The sequence below is a fragment of the Thrips palmi genome, unplaced genomic scaffold (genome assembly GCF_012932325.1).
Source record: "Thrips palmi isolate BJ-2018 unplaced genomic scaffold, TpBJ-2018v1 HiC_scaffold_2, whole genome shotgun sequence".
In the NCBI taxonomy this organism is placed as follows: domain Eukaryota; kingdom Metazoa; phylum Arthropoda; class Insecta; order Thysanoptera; family Thripidae; genus Thrips; species Thrips palmi.
In genome coordinates, this window is record NW_023144629.1 from 4,800,730 (window position 1) to 4,815,532 (window position 14,803).

The window sequence follows — 14,803 nt, forward strand, 5'->3', positions numbered from 1 at the left end:
GTGGGAGGGGAGATTCGTACACATCCTCCATAAATCCAGAGACAAACTGACAAACGTCCCCCAGAAGACGGGCCGAGTTTCTTTTCGCGCCCTCCTTGTCCTTCTAGACGTTGACCCAGTCGAGTCTCAAGGAGACACGTTTTTTTCCGACCCGCCCGTTTTCGGCCGAGTTGTGTGTGACCACACCCAGACACACATGCCTGGCACACATGGCATTCGCATGCTCAATCAAAGCGACCGATGATTTTTCAAGAGAGAAAAGCCCAGTACAGTGCCCAGACCGCTGCCAAGCCAGAATCAGATGGGGAACGGGCTCCGACATCGATACTTTCCGTCCAATAGAAACCCATTTGGCATACGGAATGAGTTTTGAATGTACTACATTTCTTCGGTTTTCGTGGAACTGATCTCGACTCGATATCGAAGTTACATTCGACGCAGACTCGCGAGCTCGCATGTCATAGACGTCGATGGAAGTCCTCGATATCAAAGCCCATTGCGGCTGGGGCGACGGCCGGTTCGAAATTTGGCCCGACTGCGTGTGGGCCGGGCCAAGTCGAGTCGGGCCATCGTGCAGTAGGCGGCGAGTACTTTGGCGCTCGCCGCGTTGCCTGGGGGGCCGCACCCAAGTCGATTCCCTTCTGCTGGGCCGGGAGCAAACTGCCAATAAGAAGCCGCCGCGTGCGTCGGCTGGCGTCGGCTCGGCCCGTCGTGTAGTCCGTGGGCCCGGCCCCCGCACGTCAACTATAAGGTGACGAATTCGCCCGGCGTGGGGGCAGGGCAGGCCGCTTGGCGTGGGCACCCCGCCGCGCCGCGCCACGCCGGGCCACGCCGCGCACGCGTAGCGGTCCAGCGGCGTGACCTAGACCTAGCGCCACGCTTGGCGTGACGTCACGCGGCCCGTCACGGCCGTGATGTCATCCCGAAGTGCTCACCTGGCGCGGCCCGGACCGCCCCGACCGGCCCATCGCCGAACCCAAAGCCTCCCAAGCTGTATTATCGTTCGTTGAGGAGTTCGACCCGCCTCCCGTCTGGCTCTGGCCGGGCCGGGCCGGCTGGCCCATCCGTCGGCCCAAACTGGAAACGTTTTCCTTTTCGTTTGAGCGGCCGCCAGCTCGGTCCGGGCGGCGCCTCGCCTCCCTCGCCAGTGGCGTAGGCACACGGTGGCTGGCCCGCCTGGGAGCGGCGCTGCAGTCGCACGCAGTTAGTTGACGCACTTTCCGTGCGTTTGCAAGTGCAGCCTGTCTGCCTCAAGGCCGCTTCAAGGCCGTCGGCTCCGCGCGCCTCACTCTTGTCATTATTCCGCGAGATTTTCCAGACAAGCTTCCTGCTGGACGTGTCAGCCCCGAGTGTCGTACAAAATCAGGAAACCACCGCAATGTGGTCGGAGCGTCGTCGGCGCGTCGGCGCGGCTGGTGGTGATGCCTGGTGATGGCTGCGGTGGTGGTGATCGCTCGTCCTGAGTGATTGGACCCTGGTGATCGATCAACTGCGGATTCCTCCATGTCACCGGACGGAGTCAAACCGGCCAGCGGGCCTAGGGCAGTTCACTCATTTCTTTTTTCCAACTTCTTTCTCCTTTTCTTTTGTGGTGTCGGATTTCATTTTATCACTGTCCATTGTGTTTTATTCATACGACACGCTGCCCCCTTCCCCCCTTCCTCTCCGCCACTCTCAAAAAGAACCGGGCCCTTGTTTTTTTCTTCGGCGCTTGTGGTGGTCAGGATCGGTGGCGCCGTTTCGGGGAAGTCGCCAAAAATGTGTCAGTCGCCCTGCCAGACATTGTTTGGCGTGGCCCGGACGGCCGGGCCCATTCAGCCGCAAGACGAAGGACTGACTGTTTAATAATATTATTTGAATAATCTTTGAATAAAAAAGGCGGTGCGGTTTTCGAATGTGTAATAAACGGGAATCAGGGATTGAATTATCATGAATTATTCAAGTCCCCCCCCCCATTTTAAAAAAATGGACAACAATTGTGGATGGTATTGGCAGCTAAATTGTCAAGTCGTTTTTGGCTTATATTTATTGCGACGCTAATGGTTATAGCTGGACGACAATCACAATTTAAATATTGCTTACCTAAATTAGTCTAACCATTTGGTTACCTCTCTCATCCTTCTTGTTGTTCTTCTGTTTTCAACAAAGGCAGCACTTATCGGCGTTTGTAGCCTATAAAAAAGGAACACGCTTTGGAATGGCAATTAAACGAATATCAAATCCAAAATTTGACGGGTACCATCCGGGGGGCGTAAACAGAACGTCCCAGGAATATTTATCACCGATGCGACAGGGCGACCCTGCACCACGGACCGACCAGCCATGGGCTGTCTTTTGTCATTCAAAACACACCAAATTACATCTTGCGGAGAATCGGAGGGAGGGGTACTCGTAAAACCCAGCGCCGAAGGGCTGCCATTCTGTCCTCCGTATGCCGATAAATGTCCTGTAATTTATTCCCCAAACTTCCGTCATCTGCGTGCTATCTCCTCGTCCATCTAGCTATCTAGGCTGGCGCCGATGTCATTCAGAGTGGCCTCCATTTATTAGACGCCTGCTTATCGGTGGATAGCCCCAGGATTGAGGAAAGGAAAAGGTGGACAACACGGAGTCGTCATTTGGTGGCGTCGCTTAGCTCGCTTAGGGCCCAGCGAGTGTTGTCTCGGCGTCCACTTCGTCTTGGAAAGGAAGGCACCGCGTCATCCGTCTCACCCTTCGACTCGGCCGGTTTGAACCCCTCCCAAAAACAAACCAACACGGTCCAGAAACTTTGGCTCGCTTTTCGAGGTTAGGTGAGGTTAGCCCGCCGGCATTCCCCGCGGGTCCCTAACCTCACTTTGTGCGGACAGCATTTGTCCCCGCGCGTCGCCCCGTCACTCCAAGGCCAATTGAAATAATGAATGGATGCAGCGTGCCTCGCCTTGTTTCATTTCTTTTTATCTAATTTTATTATTTTTTCCTCCTCCCGCGCGCCACGCTTGAGATTAATAACCAGCCGGCAGCATCGCTGCAGTTACTGCAAAAGACTGCCGGCTCGTTCGGCCAATCTCGCCTTCCTATTTTCAGTGCTGAGACAATGCACGTTCCGCGAAGCGCCCCCGACTTGCGTCACTGGTGTATTTCGGTCGGGGCGGTTTATGACTCGGCCGGCAGGACGCACGGCGTGCTTGGCGATAAGATAGCCGCGGATACGGTGACCGCCAGGAGGATAAGGTGACCAGCGTGTCGCCAACCCGTCTCGGCTTGAGCAGCGAATGGCGCAACGGTGTGACGCTTCCGGTGTCGCGCGATAACGTACTGCGTGCGCACTGCGTACTGCACCGAGGCACCACGGCTTGGATGTTTGTTGCCCAGTCGTCCGCCGTTCCGGCCGACTGGCGCGCCGGTCGCGGGGCGTCGCGGGGCGCGGGGTTAGCCGCGGCGGCGCCTTTGAGTCGATAACGCCGATATTGCCATAGCGGGGCGCGATATCCGATCCGTTGGCTCGCGGACCCCAGCGGACCCGGCGCGGACCCCGGCCCTCGCGCGTCGCGCGGTTGTCGCTCGCTCGTCGCCCATTCAGCCAATGAGGCGCTGCCAGCCGCGCCGCCAGCCTTGTGTCACAATGGACGGACGGCCGCGTGCCACGGCGCGCCTCGCACACAGTCCGCGGTACTCCCTAGACTGATAAAAGCGGCGAAAGCGAATTGCCGATCGGCCCTGAGCCGTCGGCTTGGCCTCGGCCCCGACATGCCGCCACTCTGGGAACTGTGTGTACACAAAGCAGCTTCCTCACTGCAAAACGAGCGCTCAGGACGTAAAATGGACTGCGCGTGCCGCAGTAGTAAGGAACCCCCCGAGTGACCCGCCGCCATCTTGATCCCCCAGGTCAGCTGCCATTCCTCAAGTCGGAGAAACTAGGTTAGTTTGTGGGCGAGGTGACCTGGGGGTTTTGGATGGCGGCGGGTGACCTGGGGGGTAACTTACTACTGCCCTGTGAGCCCGTCGCCCCAAATCAACGCCTCCGTCCCCGGCGCCCCGCCGAGCGTCGCCCTCCACGATGCCGTTGTGAACAAGCCGACCAGGCCCTGGACGCCGCGGGCGTCCTGACCCAGTGACCCCGCGGACACCGCCGGGAAGGCCAAGCAAGGCGAGGAAAGCGACGACGACAACCCTCCCCGACTCGTTCGCACGGTTGACACAGCCGGCGGCGCGGCGCGCTGTTCACTTAGAGGTCCGCGTCTCGCCCTCCCCCAGCCACCGTGGCAGCAGCACCGCGACGCGCTTCCTGACCTGCCCGCCGATGGGGTTGCTTGTTCTCACCCTCGGGAAGGTGGGCGGAGCCAGGCTGGGTGGCTGGGCCTGCCTGGCGCGGTTGGGGTGGGTCGAGCGAGCTGGAGCAGCAAAGGGTTGGCCGTGCATTGTTGTGACGCCGTCACGCTCACCGTGTGTGTGCGTGCACCCTCGGGACTGGAACTCGAAGACAGGCTGTCAGGTTGGCGTCGCCTCACGGTAGCACGGCGCACGGTGTACCGGCCCAGCCTCGCCGCGTCGCCAGCCCCCTGCGGCGGCGTCCTCACGTACCCCGACCCAACCCGGACCCACCCCGACCCTTCGCGCGAAAGCGGATTAAACCCCTGTTAATAATTTATCATCGATACTGGTTTACGGGCTGTGGCCTGATTCCACCCCTAATGACCTGTCACTTCATGCAGCGTTCCGGTGACGCGGGCAACAACAGTTTAGGTACAGTAAAGGGTTTACACATCAGTCAAAGGACTTAATCTGACGGTTCGGTCCGATATCACAGCTTACTTTTGACCCGGTGGAGGTCGAGGGGGAAGGAGAGGCTGAAATGGAAAGCAGCGCGCCTCGAGGGACGTAGAAGGCGCAGCGGCCGAGTCACTTTGCCGGCAGACAATGCTCGCTCGATTCCGGCGACCTCAACGGGACCATCCCCAGGGAGCGGTGCGGAGCGGCGGGGTTAAAGTTCCGACCACCTTTTTCGGTTGGCCAAGGCCGCCTCCTTTCCCAGAAAACACAGTGCCACTCCCCTGCGACGCCTCCACGGCCGCCGCAAGTCCAACGCAAAAAGTTCCGAGCCGAGCGGTCCATAAGATTCGTCGCTGTGTCTCTCTCGCGCCCCTGGGGCACCCCGTGAGCGCGACAGAGGCAGAGGACTCTTCGTTCACAGCGCAGGGCCCCGGGGAGGCACAGGTAGCATCGCGGAGCAAGGCGGCACGGCTGTTTTGTTGGTTCTTCTTTCGATAATCCATCGCGTGTTTCGGGTTCGGCCCAAAGGGGCTGTAATTATGGACCCGGGCGTCGCCCGGACGCGCCGACGCCTTTCTTCAGGTGTGGCCTCCAAGACCCTGTTGTCAATTTCGGTCCCGTCTTTGAAATAACCATATCGTACGAGGAGCCAGTTTAAACTTTCTTTTCCGCCAGTCCTTGGTTTTGTGGGCAGAAGCCGGCAACGTTCGCTAGAAGCCGGACGCCTCCGGACGCCCTGCGGTATACCTGTCGTGAGTGGAACCTGCCACGGGGTGGTCCTCTCCCGGAGGTACCGGCTAGATATTAATTAAACATTACTTCGCCTCGCCTCCCGACCGCACGTTTTATTTTCTCGTTTGCTTTTACTTTCATCCCGGCTGTAGTACACGCTGCGCCGCCGCGCTGGTGTGTATGACACGTCCAGACTAACTTGTCCATTTCGTGGAGATTTATCGCAGGGCGATCCGTCTTATTTTCTTCCTCCAAAACTGGCTGACAAAATAGGAGGGTCGGCGCGCGCCGCGTCCCCTCGCGATGTGGAAGTATGGAAGTATGGACGGGTAAACAAGGGCGGCGGGGCGGGGCTGTCGCCGAGACAGGCGCGCTGGCGCGGGGGGTTCAAACTAATTGAGTTGTGGACGGCCCGATATGTATTGAGATTGCAGCGTGTGCAGAGGGTGGAGGGTGCGCGCTTTATGTGTGAGTACACTCCCACGCAAAAGCGCGCGAGCGCCTCTCAACGCCGCTTCCACTCGCGCCGCAGCGCTGCTTTCGTGCCAGACTGTACCGCCGTGTATGCCCCGTGTAGACATGCCCGCCCGTGCAGCCAGGGGGTTAAGTTTGCCGGCGCGTACGTCGAATGGGGAATGGGGCAAGTTGCCGCCAACTTGGTGACGCTGGGGTGCGCTGATGCTGACGTACGGTGGCGCAGTGCGTGCATGGCCATGCATGGGGTGGAGAGCCGAGGGTGGGTGGAGCCCAGCGCGCAGCAAGCCGCAGGGCTCTGGAAAAATGGATCGCGCGTTTTGCGCGGTGTTGTCGGTCGCCATCTATCTCATGCAATTCCTCCGGAGGCAAGGCAGGGCGACGCGGCAGCCTCCCCCGCGAAAGGCCGATTCCAGATACGATGCGCGTCTTGCTCGCCGTCGGCCTGCCTCGGTCGGGCCGCCAATCCATTTCCGAATGCACCCCTCGGCCGCCGCCGCCTCCCCCTGCGGCACAGCCCAGGCACAGCACCCTGCAGGGCCATTCCATTCGTATTCATGTTCATGCCGCCTCGGCCACGGCGGCCCGCCTTGCCCTGCCTCGCCGCGGCGGAGGCCTTGGCTGCCTTGGCGAAGGCCGAGACAGGTCAGGGTGCCCGGCCGACTCGCATTAGCGAACCCCTCGCCTTCCGTTGGAGACGGGCTTATTGAAAAACTGGGTTGGCCGGTACAGACACAGTGTTTCTGGAGGTGCCCTTTGGTGCCCTTGACCAGGCCGCCCCGGAGGGCCCTCCAACTGGCCCCAGGGCGGCCCCAGGACACGGGACGAGCGCTCCGAAGGGCCCAGGGACCCGAGGACCGAGGGGCGATTTGTGTGGACAGGACCCAACTCGCTCGGGCAGCCAGGCTTGCAGCCAGGGGGCCGACACGACGAGAAACAAACACGGTTGGGACGAGGGGTTTGGTCAACCCGACCCGGTAGGGCCAAGCGAGTTTGCGGCTGTTTGCGCCGAAAGGCTGAGCGGAATAATGTTCCTCGCCGAATGCCCTTGAACCTGCAGTCCTATTCGGGAGCCCTCTGAGGCCCCGCCTGGTGAAGCAGCCTGATTAACGGCGCGTTACTGTAGAACCGTTTAAACACCGACTCGCCGCCGCCGCGGCGCGCCGTGGCCCGTTTTACGATTCCCTCCTCTTTTTCTCTACTTTTTCCTTCCGTTCCGTCAACGCCGAGGCGCTGCTGTCGTCTCTCGCTCTCGCGTCGCTCCACCCGTTTCCCTCTCACAGCCCCACACAATACTTACTCCTCGTGCATGTGCTTACTGCTGTGTGCATGCCGCGGGGCTATTTCGGTGCGTTTTAGTCCGCGCGTGTGTGTGTGTGACTGTACGTGTGTGTGTGTGACCACGTCCCGAAGCAGGGAAACAAGGGCCCGCCGGCGATGGATGTACGTATGCAGGCTGAATAGTGCACCAGACCCTCGTCGTCGTCGGAGCCGACGTCCAGCACACACACACACGTGACCGGACGGCGTCCCGAGCGCGTTACGTGTTTCGTGCACGACGCGCTGGATTCTTTCCTTTGAACGGTCCTGCTGGAAAAGACGCGATGACGGGACGGCTCTATTTGTGGACGCGTGTTGTTGCCAACTAGAGGATGATGCTGCGATTGTCCGACGCGTTCCCTCACTCAGTCTGTCTCTGTCTCTCTACCCCGCCCTATGACTCACTGGTGCGGTAATGTGGTCGTGAGGTTGGCGAGTATTACGCATCCCGCCGCGACACATGCCGCGAGCGCCCCTCCCCCCCCCCCCCCCCCCGCACTTCCGGTGTGGTGTGCGGTCTCCTCCCCGGCCGGCCACAGTGGGCCAGAAGACGGTCAAAATCCCGGACGCGTTTTGAGCTCCAGAGTCGCTAAATGGGACTGGAACCGAACGTGCGACCCCACCAATGGATTGCTCTCCGGACGAGGAGTCCATTGGTGGGGTCACACGCTCGGTTCGAGTCCCATTTAGCGACTCTGGAGCTCAAAACGCGTCTAGAGTTTTGGCCGCCGGCGAGTGACTGCCTCCGAGAGGCTCTACTTGAACTCTGTTCGAGACAGCGCGCGCTCTGTCTCTGTGCCCGGCGTATTCTCTAGGCCGGCCCCATATAGAACCCTTGAGCCTTTCCCTGCTGTGCATGTCTGTCTGCCTGTCCGTCCGTCTGTCCGTCCGGGTTGCTCGTCTATTTCCGTGAGATAGCGTCGGCCCTTCGGAGTCTACGTGCAACGTCAGGACGACGGCGAGCAGGCCTCGACGAGGCATCCCGCGCGGTCACCACAAAGCACCGCCATTTCCCGCCCCGCCCCGCCCCGCCACAGATCCAAATCTGCCTCGGTTTTCCTTTTCCTCCGCGCCGCATTTTTCATTTTATTTTCCTCGTGGACAACCCAGGCGGGTCAACCCGGCCGGCCGGCGGCGGCGTCTTGCAGTGTGGGGTCAGTGGTCAGCGCGGCGCAGCACGACTGGGGGACTTTAGGACTTTAGGACTTTACCGCGCTGTCCGGCGCAACAAAGTCGCCGCCCCTTTCCGAAGAGACGCCATCTCCGTCGCACTCACGCGGGGCGGCGCCGCGTGGCGGAGGAAGAGAGAGACAGAGCTCGGAGTGGCTCGGCCGCCCTCGTAGGTTTACTGCCACCCCGACTCGGCCAGCAGCAGGCCGGCCGGCAGGGCAGGCAGCGCGGCGGCAGCCCCGAGTGCGATTCACTTTAGTGCGACGCATGTTCTTCTTTCTCTCTCTGACTCGGCCTTTCTTGTTGCAGGTTGGTGGCGGCGGCCCGGGCGGACGGTCGCAGAGCAAGTACTGCGCATCGGGAACAACAACAACACCTGGGGAAATCGGGCAACGCATCGGGGGAGAGGGAGCGGTGGTCGCAAGGAGGGATGCAGACAGGCAAAAGCGTCCAGAAGCTCGTCTTTTCTTTTTTTTCGGCGACGACCGCCGTTCCGCTTTGGCTTCTCGGTGATAATGGGCAGCATCCCGTGGCGCCAGTTAGCGGCTTGCGCCCCTCCGCCCTGCCCTGGCCTAGTCAGACCGCCTCTCTCGCACTCACGGGGCGTCGCGTGTGCGTGCGAGAGAGACAGAGCGACGGATCGTCTGCTGACTGACTGAGCCTCGGGCGGTGCGGCGCTTCGGGCGGCGCCTCTTTGCCAAGACTCGCTTACACCAGACTGAGTTTACGGTTTACGCGTTCCTCGGATCTCGCATTCGGACGCGGCTCGCGTCGTCCTCCTGCCCCTCTTCGTCGTCATGCGTCCTTCGCCTCGAGTCAACACACTGCGGGGAGTGGCCGCCGCGGTCCTCGACCAGGAAAGGGTGCGCCGGGCCACCACCCCGAGGGGGGGGGGGCAATCCTTATAAATAGACTGGGCGCGGCGAGATGGGCCGGCCGAGTGACCGGCTGACCAGCTGGCCACACCGAGCACACGCACACACACACACACACACACACACACACGCCACGCAATTATCCCCGAGTGGCGAAGGGACGTGCAGACGCCCTTGCGTCATCGACGGCGACGTGCAGTCCGTGGCGCTCCCCCTTCGCCGCCCTCTCTCTCTCTCTCTCTCTCTCTCTCTCTCTCTCTCTCTCTCTCTCTCTCTCTCTCTCCTCTCTCTCTCTCTCTCTCTCTCTCTCACCCCTGCCGGAAGGCCCGCGAGAGCGAGAGAGGCGAACGGAATCGAAGTGCAGCGAGCGCTCTTACGGGTCGCTTGGCGCCAGCGCGGTTCGCGCATGCAGTATTTACCGCGGTGGGGTTGCGTGCCACACACACACACACACGCACGTACGTGGAGTCACACGAGCATGCCGGCAGGCCTGGTGCCCAGTGGCGCGGGAAATGAGTGGCATACCTCATTGAACATGGAAGGTACCGACCGAGAGAGAGAGAGAGAGAGAGAGAGAGAGAGAGAGAGAGAGAGAGAGAGAGAGAGAGAGAGAGAGAGAGGAGGTACTACTACTACTGCTGCAGGCGTGCCGCCACAAAACGCACCGCAGTGCATTCATCCATCCATTCATTGAGATGCAGATTCGCCTTTGTCTGAGCCGCGCCGGCCCGTTCGTACCGAGCCTAACCGACCCAATGGGACACCGATGGGGAAAATGACACGGCCCTTCCGGAACGCGCACGCGTGTGTGTGAGTGTGTGTGTGTGTGGTCGCATACTCGTTACGTAGTTAGTACCCACCGCTGTGGCTCTACATTCGATGAGGCTGCCCCCCTCCCCCACATTTTTCTTACACACACACACACACACAGAGATAGAGGTAGCGCAGGTGCATTCTCTCTCCCTCTCATCGACGCTTTGCCGACCCGCTATTACTCCGCAATGAATTAATCCAGTGGCGTTGCCTCTAATTGCCCCCCCCCCCTTCCCCCTCCACTTTATAGTGTGCTTGTTTCGTCGCGCGCTCCTGGCCAGGATCACACGGGGGATGGGACTGGACGCGCCGCACAGTAGTTATAGGCTAGGCGTGTCCCAAAGCGGCGGCAGCGGCGGCTGAAACTCTGGAAAAGTAATTAATTTCGTAAAAAAAGTAATAAAATTAAATGAATTGTTGCTCGCGCTGCTCGCGCGTCGGCTATAACACGCGGGCCCCGAAGCGTGCACCCTCCTCCCTGCCTGCCTGCTGGCACTCCCCGCTCGGCCGACGACGCCGTCCGCAGAACGCGCCGCACCCTCGGTCGCCCGGTGTTCCAGTCCACCGTTCGGCGCGGCGAGTTCGAATGCCCGTTCGCCGATTTAGGCGCGGCCCCTCGGGCGTATCCCCACGCGGCGCTGCAGAGCGTCGTGTGCGTTGTTTGATTTATGCGTTTATGACCGGCCCCTCCCCTCCCCCTCTCATTTTCCCGGGGTCACCTCCGTGCCCCCCTCTCTCTCTCTGTTCCCGGTCTTTCTCCATAACTCTTCTAGGCGGCGCGTAGCAGCGCGTAGCAGCGCGTAGCAGCGGGCCCTCTCGGGGTCGGCGGGCACGGGCATCCTGGCGCAGCCTAGCGCAGCCTAGCGTGGCCCGTAGACTGAGAGTCGTCTTCGTCGCTCTGTCTCTGTCGCGCCTACACGGGGCGCCCATGAGTGCGAGAGAGAGAGAGAGAGAGAGAGAGAGAGAGAGAGAGAAGAGACGGAAAGGGGAGATGGGGGGGAGCTCGTTGCCGTAGCCCGGCAGCGCGTGCACGGTGCTGCGTTGCCGCCGCTGCAGTGTAGTGACGCACAGTGACACGGCACTCGCCCACTTTGTAGGCCCCCGAGGCCCTTTTGTTCCTCGAGGCTGTTTGTGGCCCCAAAGGGCGCGCTGTGTGTACCACACTGTGTACCGCGGTACCGCGGTCCGTGTCAGTGCGTGTAAAGCAGCTGTCGGCGCGCCGCGGCTCGGACGCTGTATTCCAAAATGTGTGCGCGGCTCCGAGGCTCCCACTTCCTGTGTGCCGACGCGCCGCGACGCGCTGACCCCAGCAGCGCGGGCCTTCGGGTATTTTTGGAACGCCGTGGCAGTGTAGTGTCCCGGCAAGGCATCCGAGGCTGTCCAGCACCCTTCTCCGTGTGTGTGTGTGTGTGCGCCTCCGGGGCCCTGGAGGCCGCGCTGGAGGCCGCGCTGGAGGCTGGCCCCGTTCCAGGCCTTCCAGGCCTTGCAGTGTGTCGGTGTGTTTGCCTGCCAATTAGCACGGCGTACGTGTCTGAAAGGCGCGCCGCGGTCGTAAAGGCTGTGGCTGCGGGGCACCGCGGGGCCGTACCGTCCGCCGGCCAACAGCCAGCGGACCCATGCCGAGAGCCGCGTCCGTCGCTCCGTCTCTCTCGCACCAACGCGGGGCGCGCCGTGAGTGCGAGAGAGACTGTCACCCGCAGCCGACGAGCGCGGCGCGTGCTGTGTGTTGCCGTGTTTTTACGCCGATTTGCTTGTTTAGCGCGCGCGTTCCTGGTCCGTCCCTGCGGTGAGGCGGTCGTCGCAAGGCGGTGCCCGAGGTGGCCGTCGACTGGCGAGTCACATAAGGCATCGACACCGCGCCTCGCCCATCCGTTGCATGTGTGTGCGTGCGAGAGTGTGCGAGGCGAGGCGTCTCCCTGGGACCACTTTGACCAGCCAGCCTTGCGCTGCGCAGCACTGCGCGCCATGTGGCGGGTGTCCGCGCTAATGGAACGCGCCTCACCGCCGAGCCGCGGACTAGGGTGACCCGCCCCGCCCCGCCCCGCCACGCGGCCGTCAGCGGCGCCTTTAGAGTGTAGCGACGAGCCTGTAGGCGCTGCTTGCTCGACTACTTGATGACGCCTCCACCCGCATAACCCACGGCGGTCGTCTTGGTGTGGGGCACCCCTTGCCGGCGTGTGTGTGTGTGTGTGTGTGTGTGTGTGACCCGCATGAACGCGCATGTTAACGTGTCGCGGCGACATGACGTGGCTCCGTGCGGCTCATCCCAGAGGCCGCGCAAGTCGACTCAGAGTCGCTCTGTCTCTCTCGCACGCACGGGGCGTCCCGTACAGGTGCGAGAGAGACAGAGTGACGACTCTCGGAATCAGGCTGCAGGTCGGGGTCGCCGCGCCCCTCCAGCAGGGCGTGGAGCAGGCCGAGGCCCCCCTCTGACTGGGGGTGTGCGCGTCCCCCCGACGCCCTGACGGCCTGACACGCGTGCCTGCCAGCACGTGTTTCGCGCGTCACGCGCGTGTGCTGCTCGCGTCGCTCTGTCTCTCTCACACCCCTACGCACAGTGGGCCAGAAGACCGGTGGGAGGCGGGGGTACTCAACCCGCAGGGGGGCGACGACGCCCTCCTCGACTCGAACGCGCTGCCGCGGCTGCAGGAATGCGCGCAGGCTGCGAATAACGTGGTGCTGCAAATAACCGCCGTCATGAACACGCCGTCTTGAGCACGCCGTCATGAGCAAGGCGCATCGCGCGTCGCCGCGACGCTCCGGCGCCCGCTTCCTGTTGACGGTTACTGCCGTGCGCGCGCGTGTGTGTGTGTGTGCGTGTGTCGCGCAGCAAAGCCAGAAGCCGCGATGCGATGCGATTCCTGTCGAGTCATGAGCTGTGTCATCGGCGCGACAGTGTCGCGGAGTGCGAGGAGACGGTGCGCTTGCCCCCTGCCCTCGTGCGGCAGCCCCGCGTTCAAATCCCGGCCCGGTCCATTCTGGACCTCCCCGCTGGGAAACGCAGTGGGAGCAGTGGGAGTGACAGAGACAGCTAGCGTCTAGAGGCTGGCCACGCGCTGGTACTTCCCCGGGCCGCTCAAAGGGGCAAGGTAGGCCACCGTCTCCACAGCGGTGCGAAGCGTGACGGATTGGTGGCCTACCTGGCAGGCGCTACGATGGCCATGCCGTCGAAATCAGCGTACCTAACCCGACAGCAGAAAAAGAGAGAAGTGCCTGACAGTGTCCTCCTTGCTTGCAGTGGTGGCGCGGCCGACGGCGCCCAGGACGACGACGAGGAGATCCAGGATGACGAGCCCGCCAACGAGGACGGCCCCAGCCCGCCCGCGGGGCCGCCGCCCAAAATCCTGACGAGCCAGCAGATCCTGACGCGGAAGGTGGGCGAGTCCGTCATACTGCCGTGCCAAGTCGAGAACGGTGAGTCCAACGTGTTTGCCAGTGTGGCAGTGAAGCCTCGGCAACGCGAAGCCTGACCCGTGCCCTCTGTGTCCGCAGTGCCCACGGTGGTGTGGCTCAACAAGTCCCTCACCCTGGCCGTCAACAACCTGCGGCTCACCTTCAAGGACGACAACAGACTCACCTTCCGCCCGGACCACACCCTGGAGATCAAGAACCTGACGCTCTTCGACGCCGGCGAGTACACGTGCAAAGTCAACGACGGCCTGCAGATCCACCACCAGCTCGTCCTCAACGGTAAGGGCGCGCGCCTCACGTGCACCTCCAGTGCACCTCCACGTGCACCCCCACGCGCATGCATGCCCCGCTTCAGGTGCAGGGCTGTCACTCCGTCTCACTCACTCCACCAAACCGAGCGCGCGAGCGCCGTCACAGGCTTTTTGCACTGGGCTGGGCCGCTGGGCCGCTCTCTCTTCATCACGCTGAGCTGCGCTGAGCCTGAACGGCGGTGCAAGTGAGATGGAGTCACAGTGGCGGCGCTCGGCGGCTGCGAGAGCGCAGCTGTGTCACCCCACCTGTCAGCTGTGCCCCCTGCACCTGCAGCTGACCCTCACCTCACTAATAGCCATATCAAAGTTCAAAAAAAGAGAGAGAAAGTCAAAAAACGCATGCTGCATGGTGTGTATTGTATTTTATCTAATCCCTACGTTTCTAATGAAGGTGTGGTTTTTGAAATCGTAACAATAATCTGATGACGATGATGACATCGCGAAGGTCGTTGTACATTTTAGTGTATCATACTGTGGAGGCGGTGGGGCGTCATGTTGATGTGCATTCCCTTAGAACCGCCGCGGCTTGTGTCCGCCGAGCCCGAGAACCCGCAGGTCATCCTGGAGCGCGGCCAGCACTCCACGCTGCGGTGCCACTTCGGCGGCAACCCTCGGCCGCACGTCAACTGGACGCGAAAGGTAGGCCTGGCTTCGCCTCGCTTGCTCCACTTGGGGGACTGCCGTCTGACTGTGTTTTTGCGCGGACCAGGGCGGCCAGTTCCTCGGGGGCGACAAGGTGCACAACGCGGACCATTTCCACTTGTCCAACGTGGAGGCCAAGGACTCGGACGTGTACACCTGCCACGCCCACAACGGCCTGGGCTTCGCGGAGCACTCCTTCTTCGTGGCGGTCAACGGTGAGTGGTCGTTGGTCTTGCCGTCTTGCCCCCGTCGAAGTGCGAGTGAGTATATGCGAGTGAGTTGGTGCTTGCGGTGTGCCTGCAG

General features: G+C 61.7%; 1 protein-coding gene across 1 annotated transcript in view; it reads left to right on the top strand.

Moving 5' to 3' along the window:
• Nucleotides 1–14,803, top strand: part of LOC117647404 (lachesin-like) — an 83,162-nt gene that overhangs the window by 63,836 nt on the left and 4,523 nt on the right. The window contains exons 4-7 of the mRNA XM_034389132.1: nucleotides 13,375–13,550; nucleotides 13,629–13,826; nucleotides 14,373–14,497; nucleotides 14,568–14,715. Of these exons, the coding sequence (XP_034245023.1) occupies nucleotides 13,375–13,550; nucleotides 13,629–13,826; nucleotides 14,373–14,497; nucleotides 14,568–14,715 (647 nt within the window). The remainder of the gene's footprint in view (nucleotides 1–13,374; nucleotides 13,551–13,628; nucleotides 13,827–14,372; nucleotides 14,498–14,567; nucleotides 14,716–14,803) is intronic.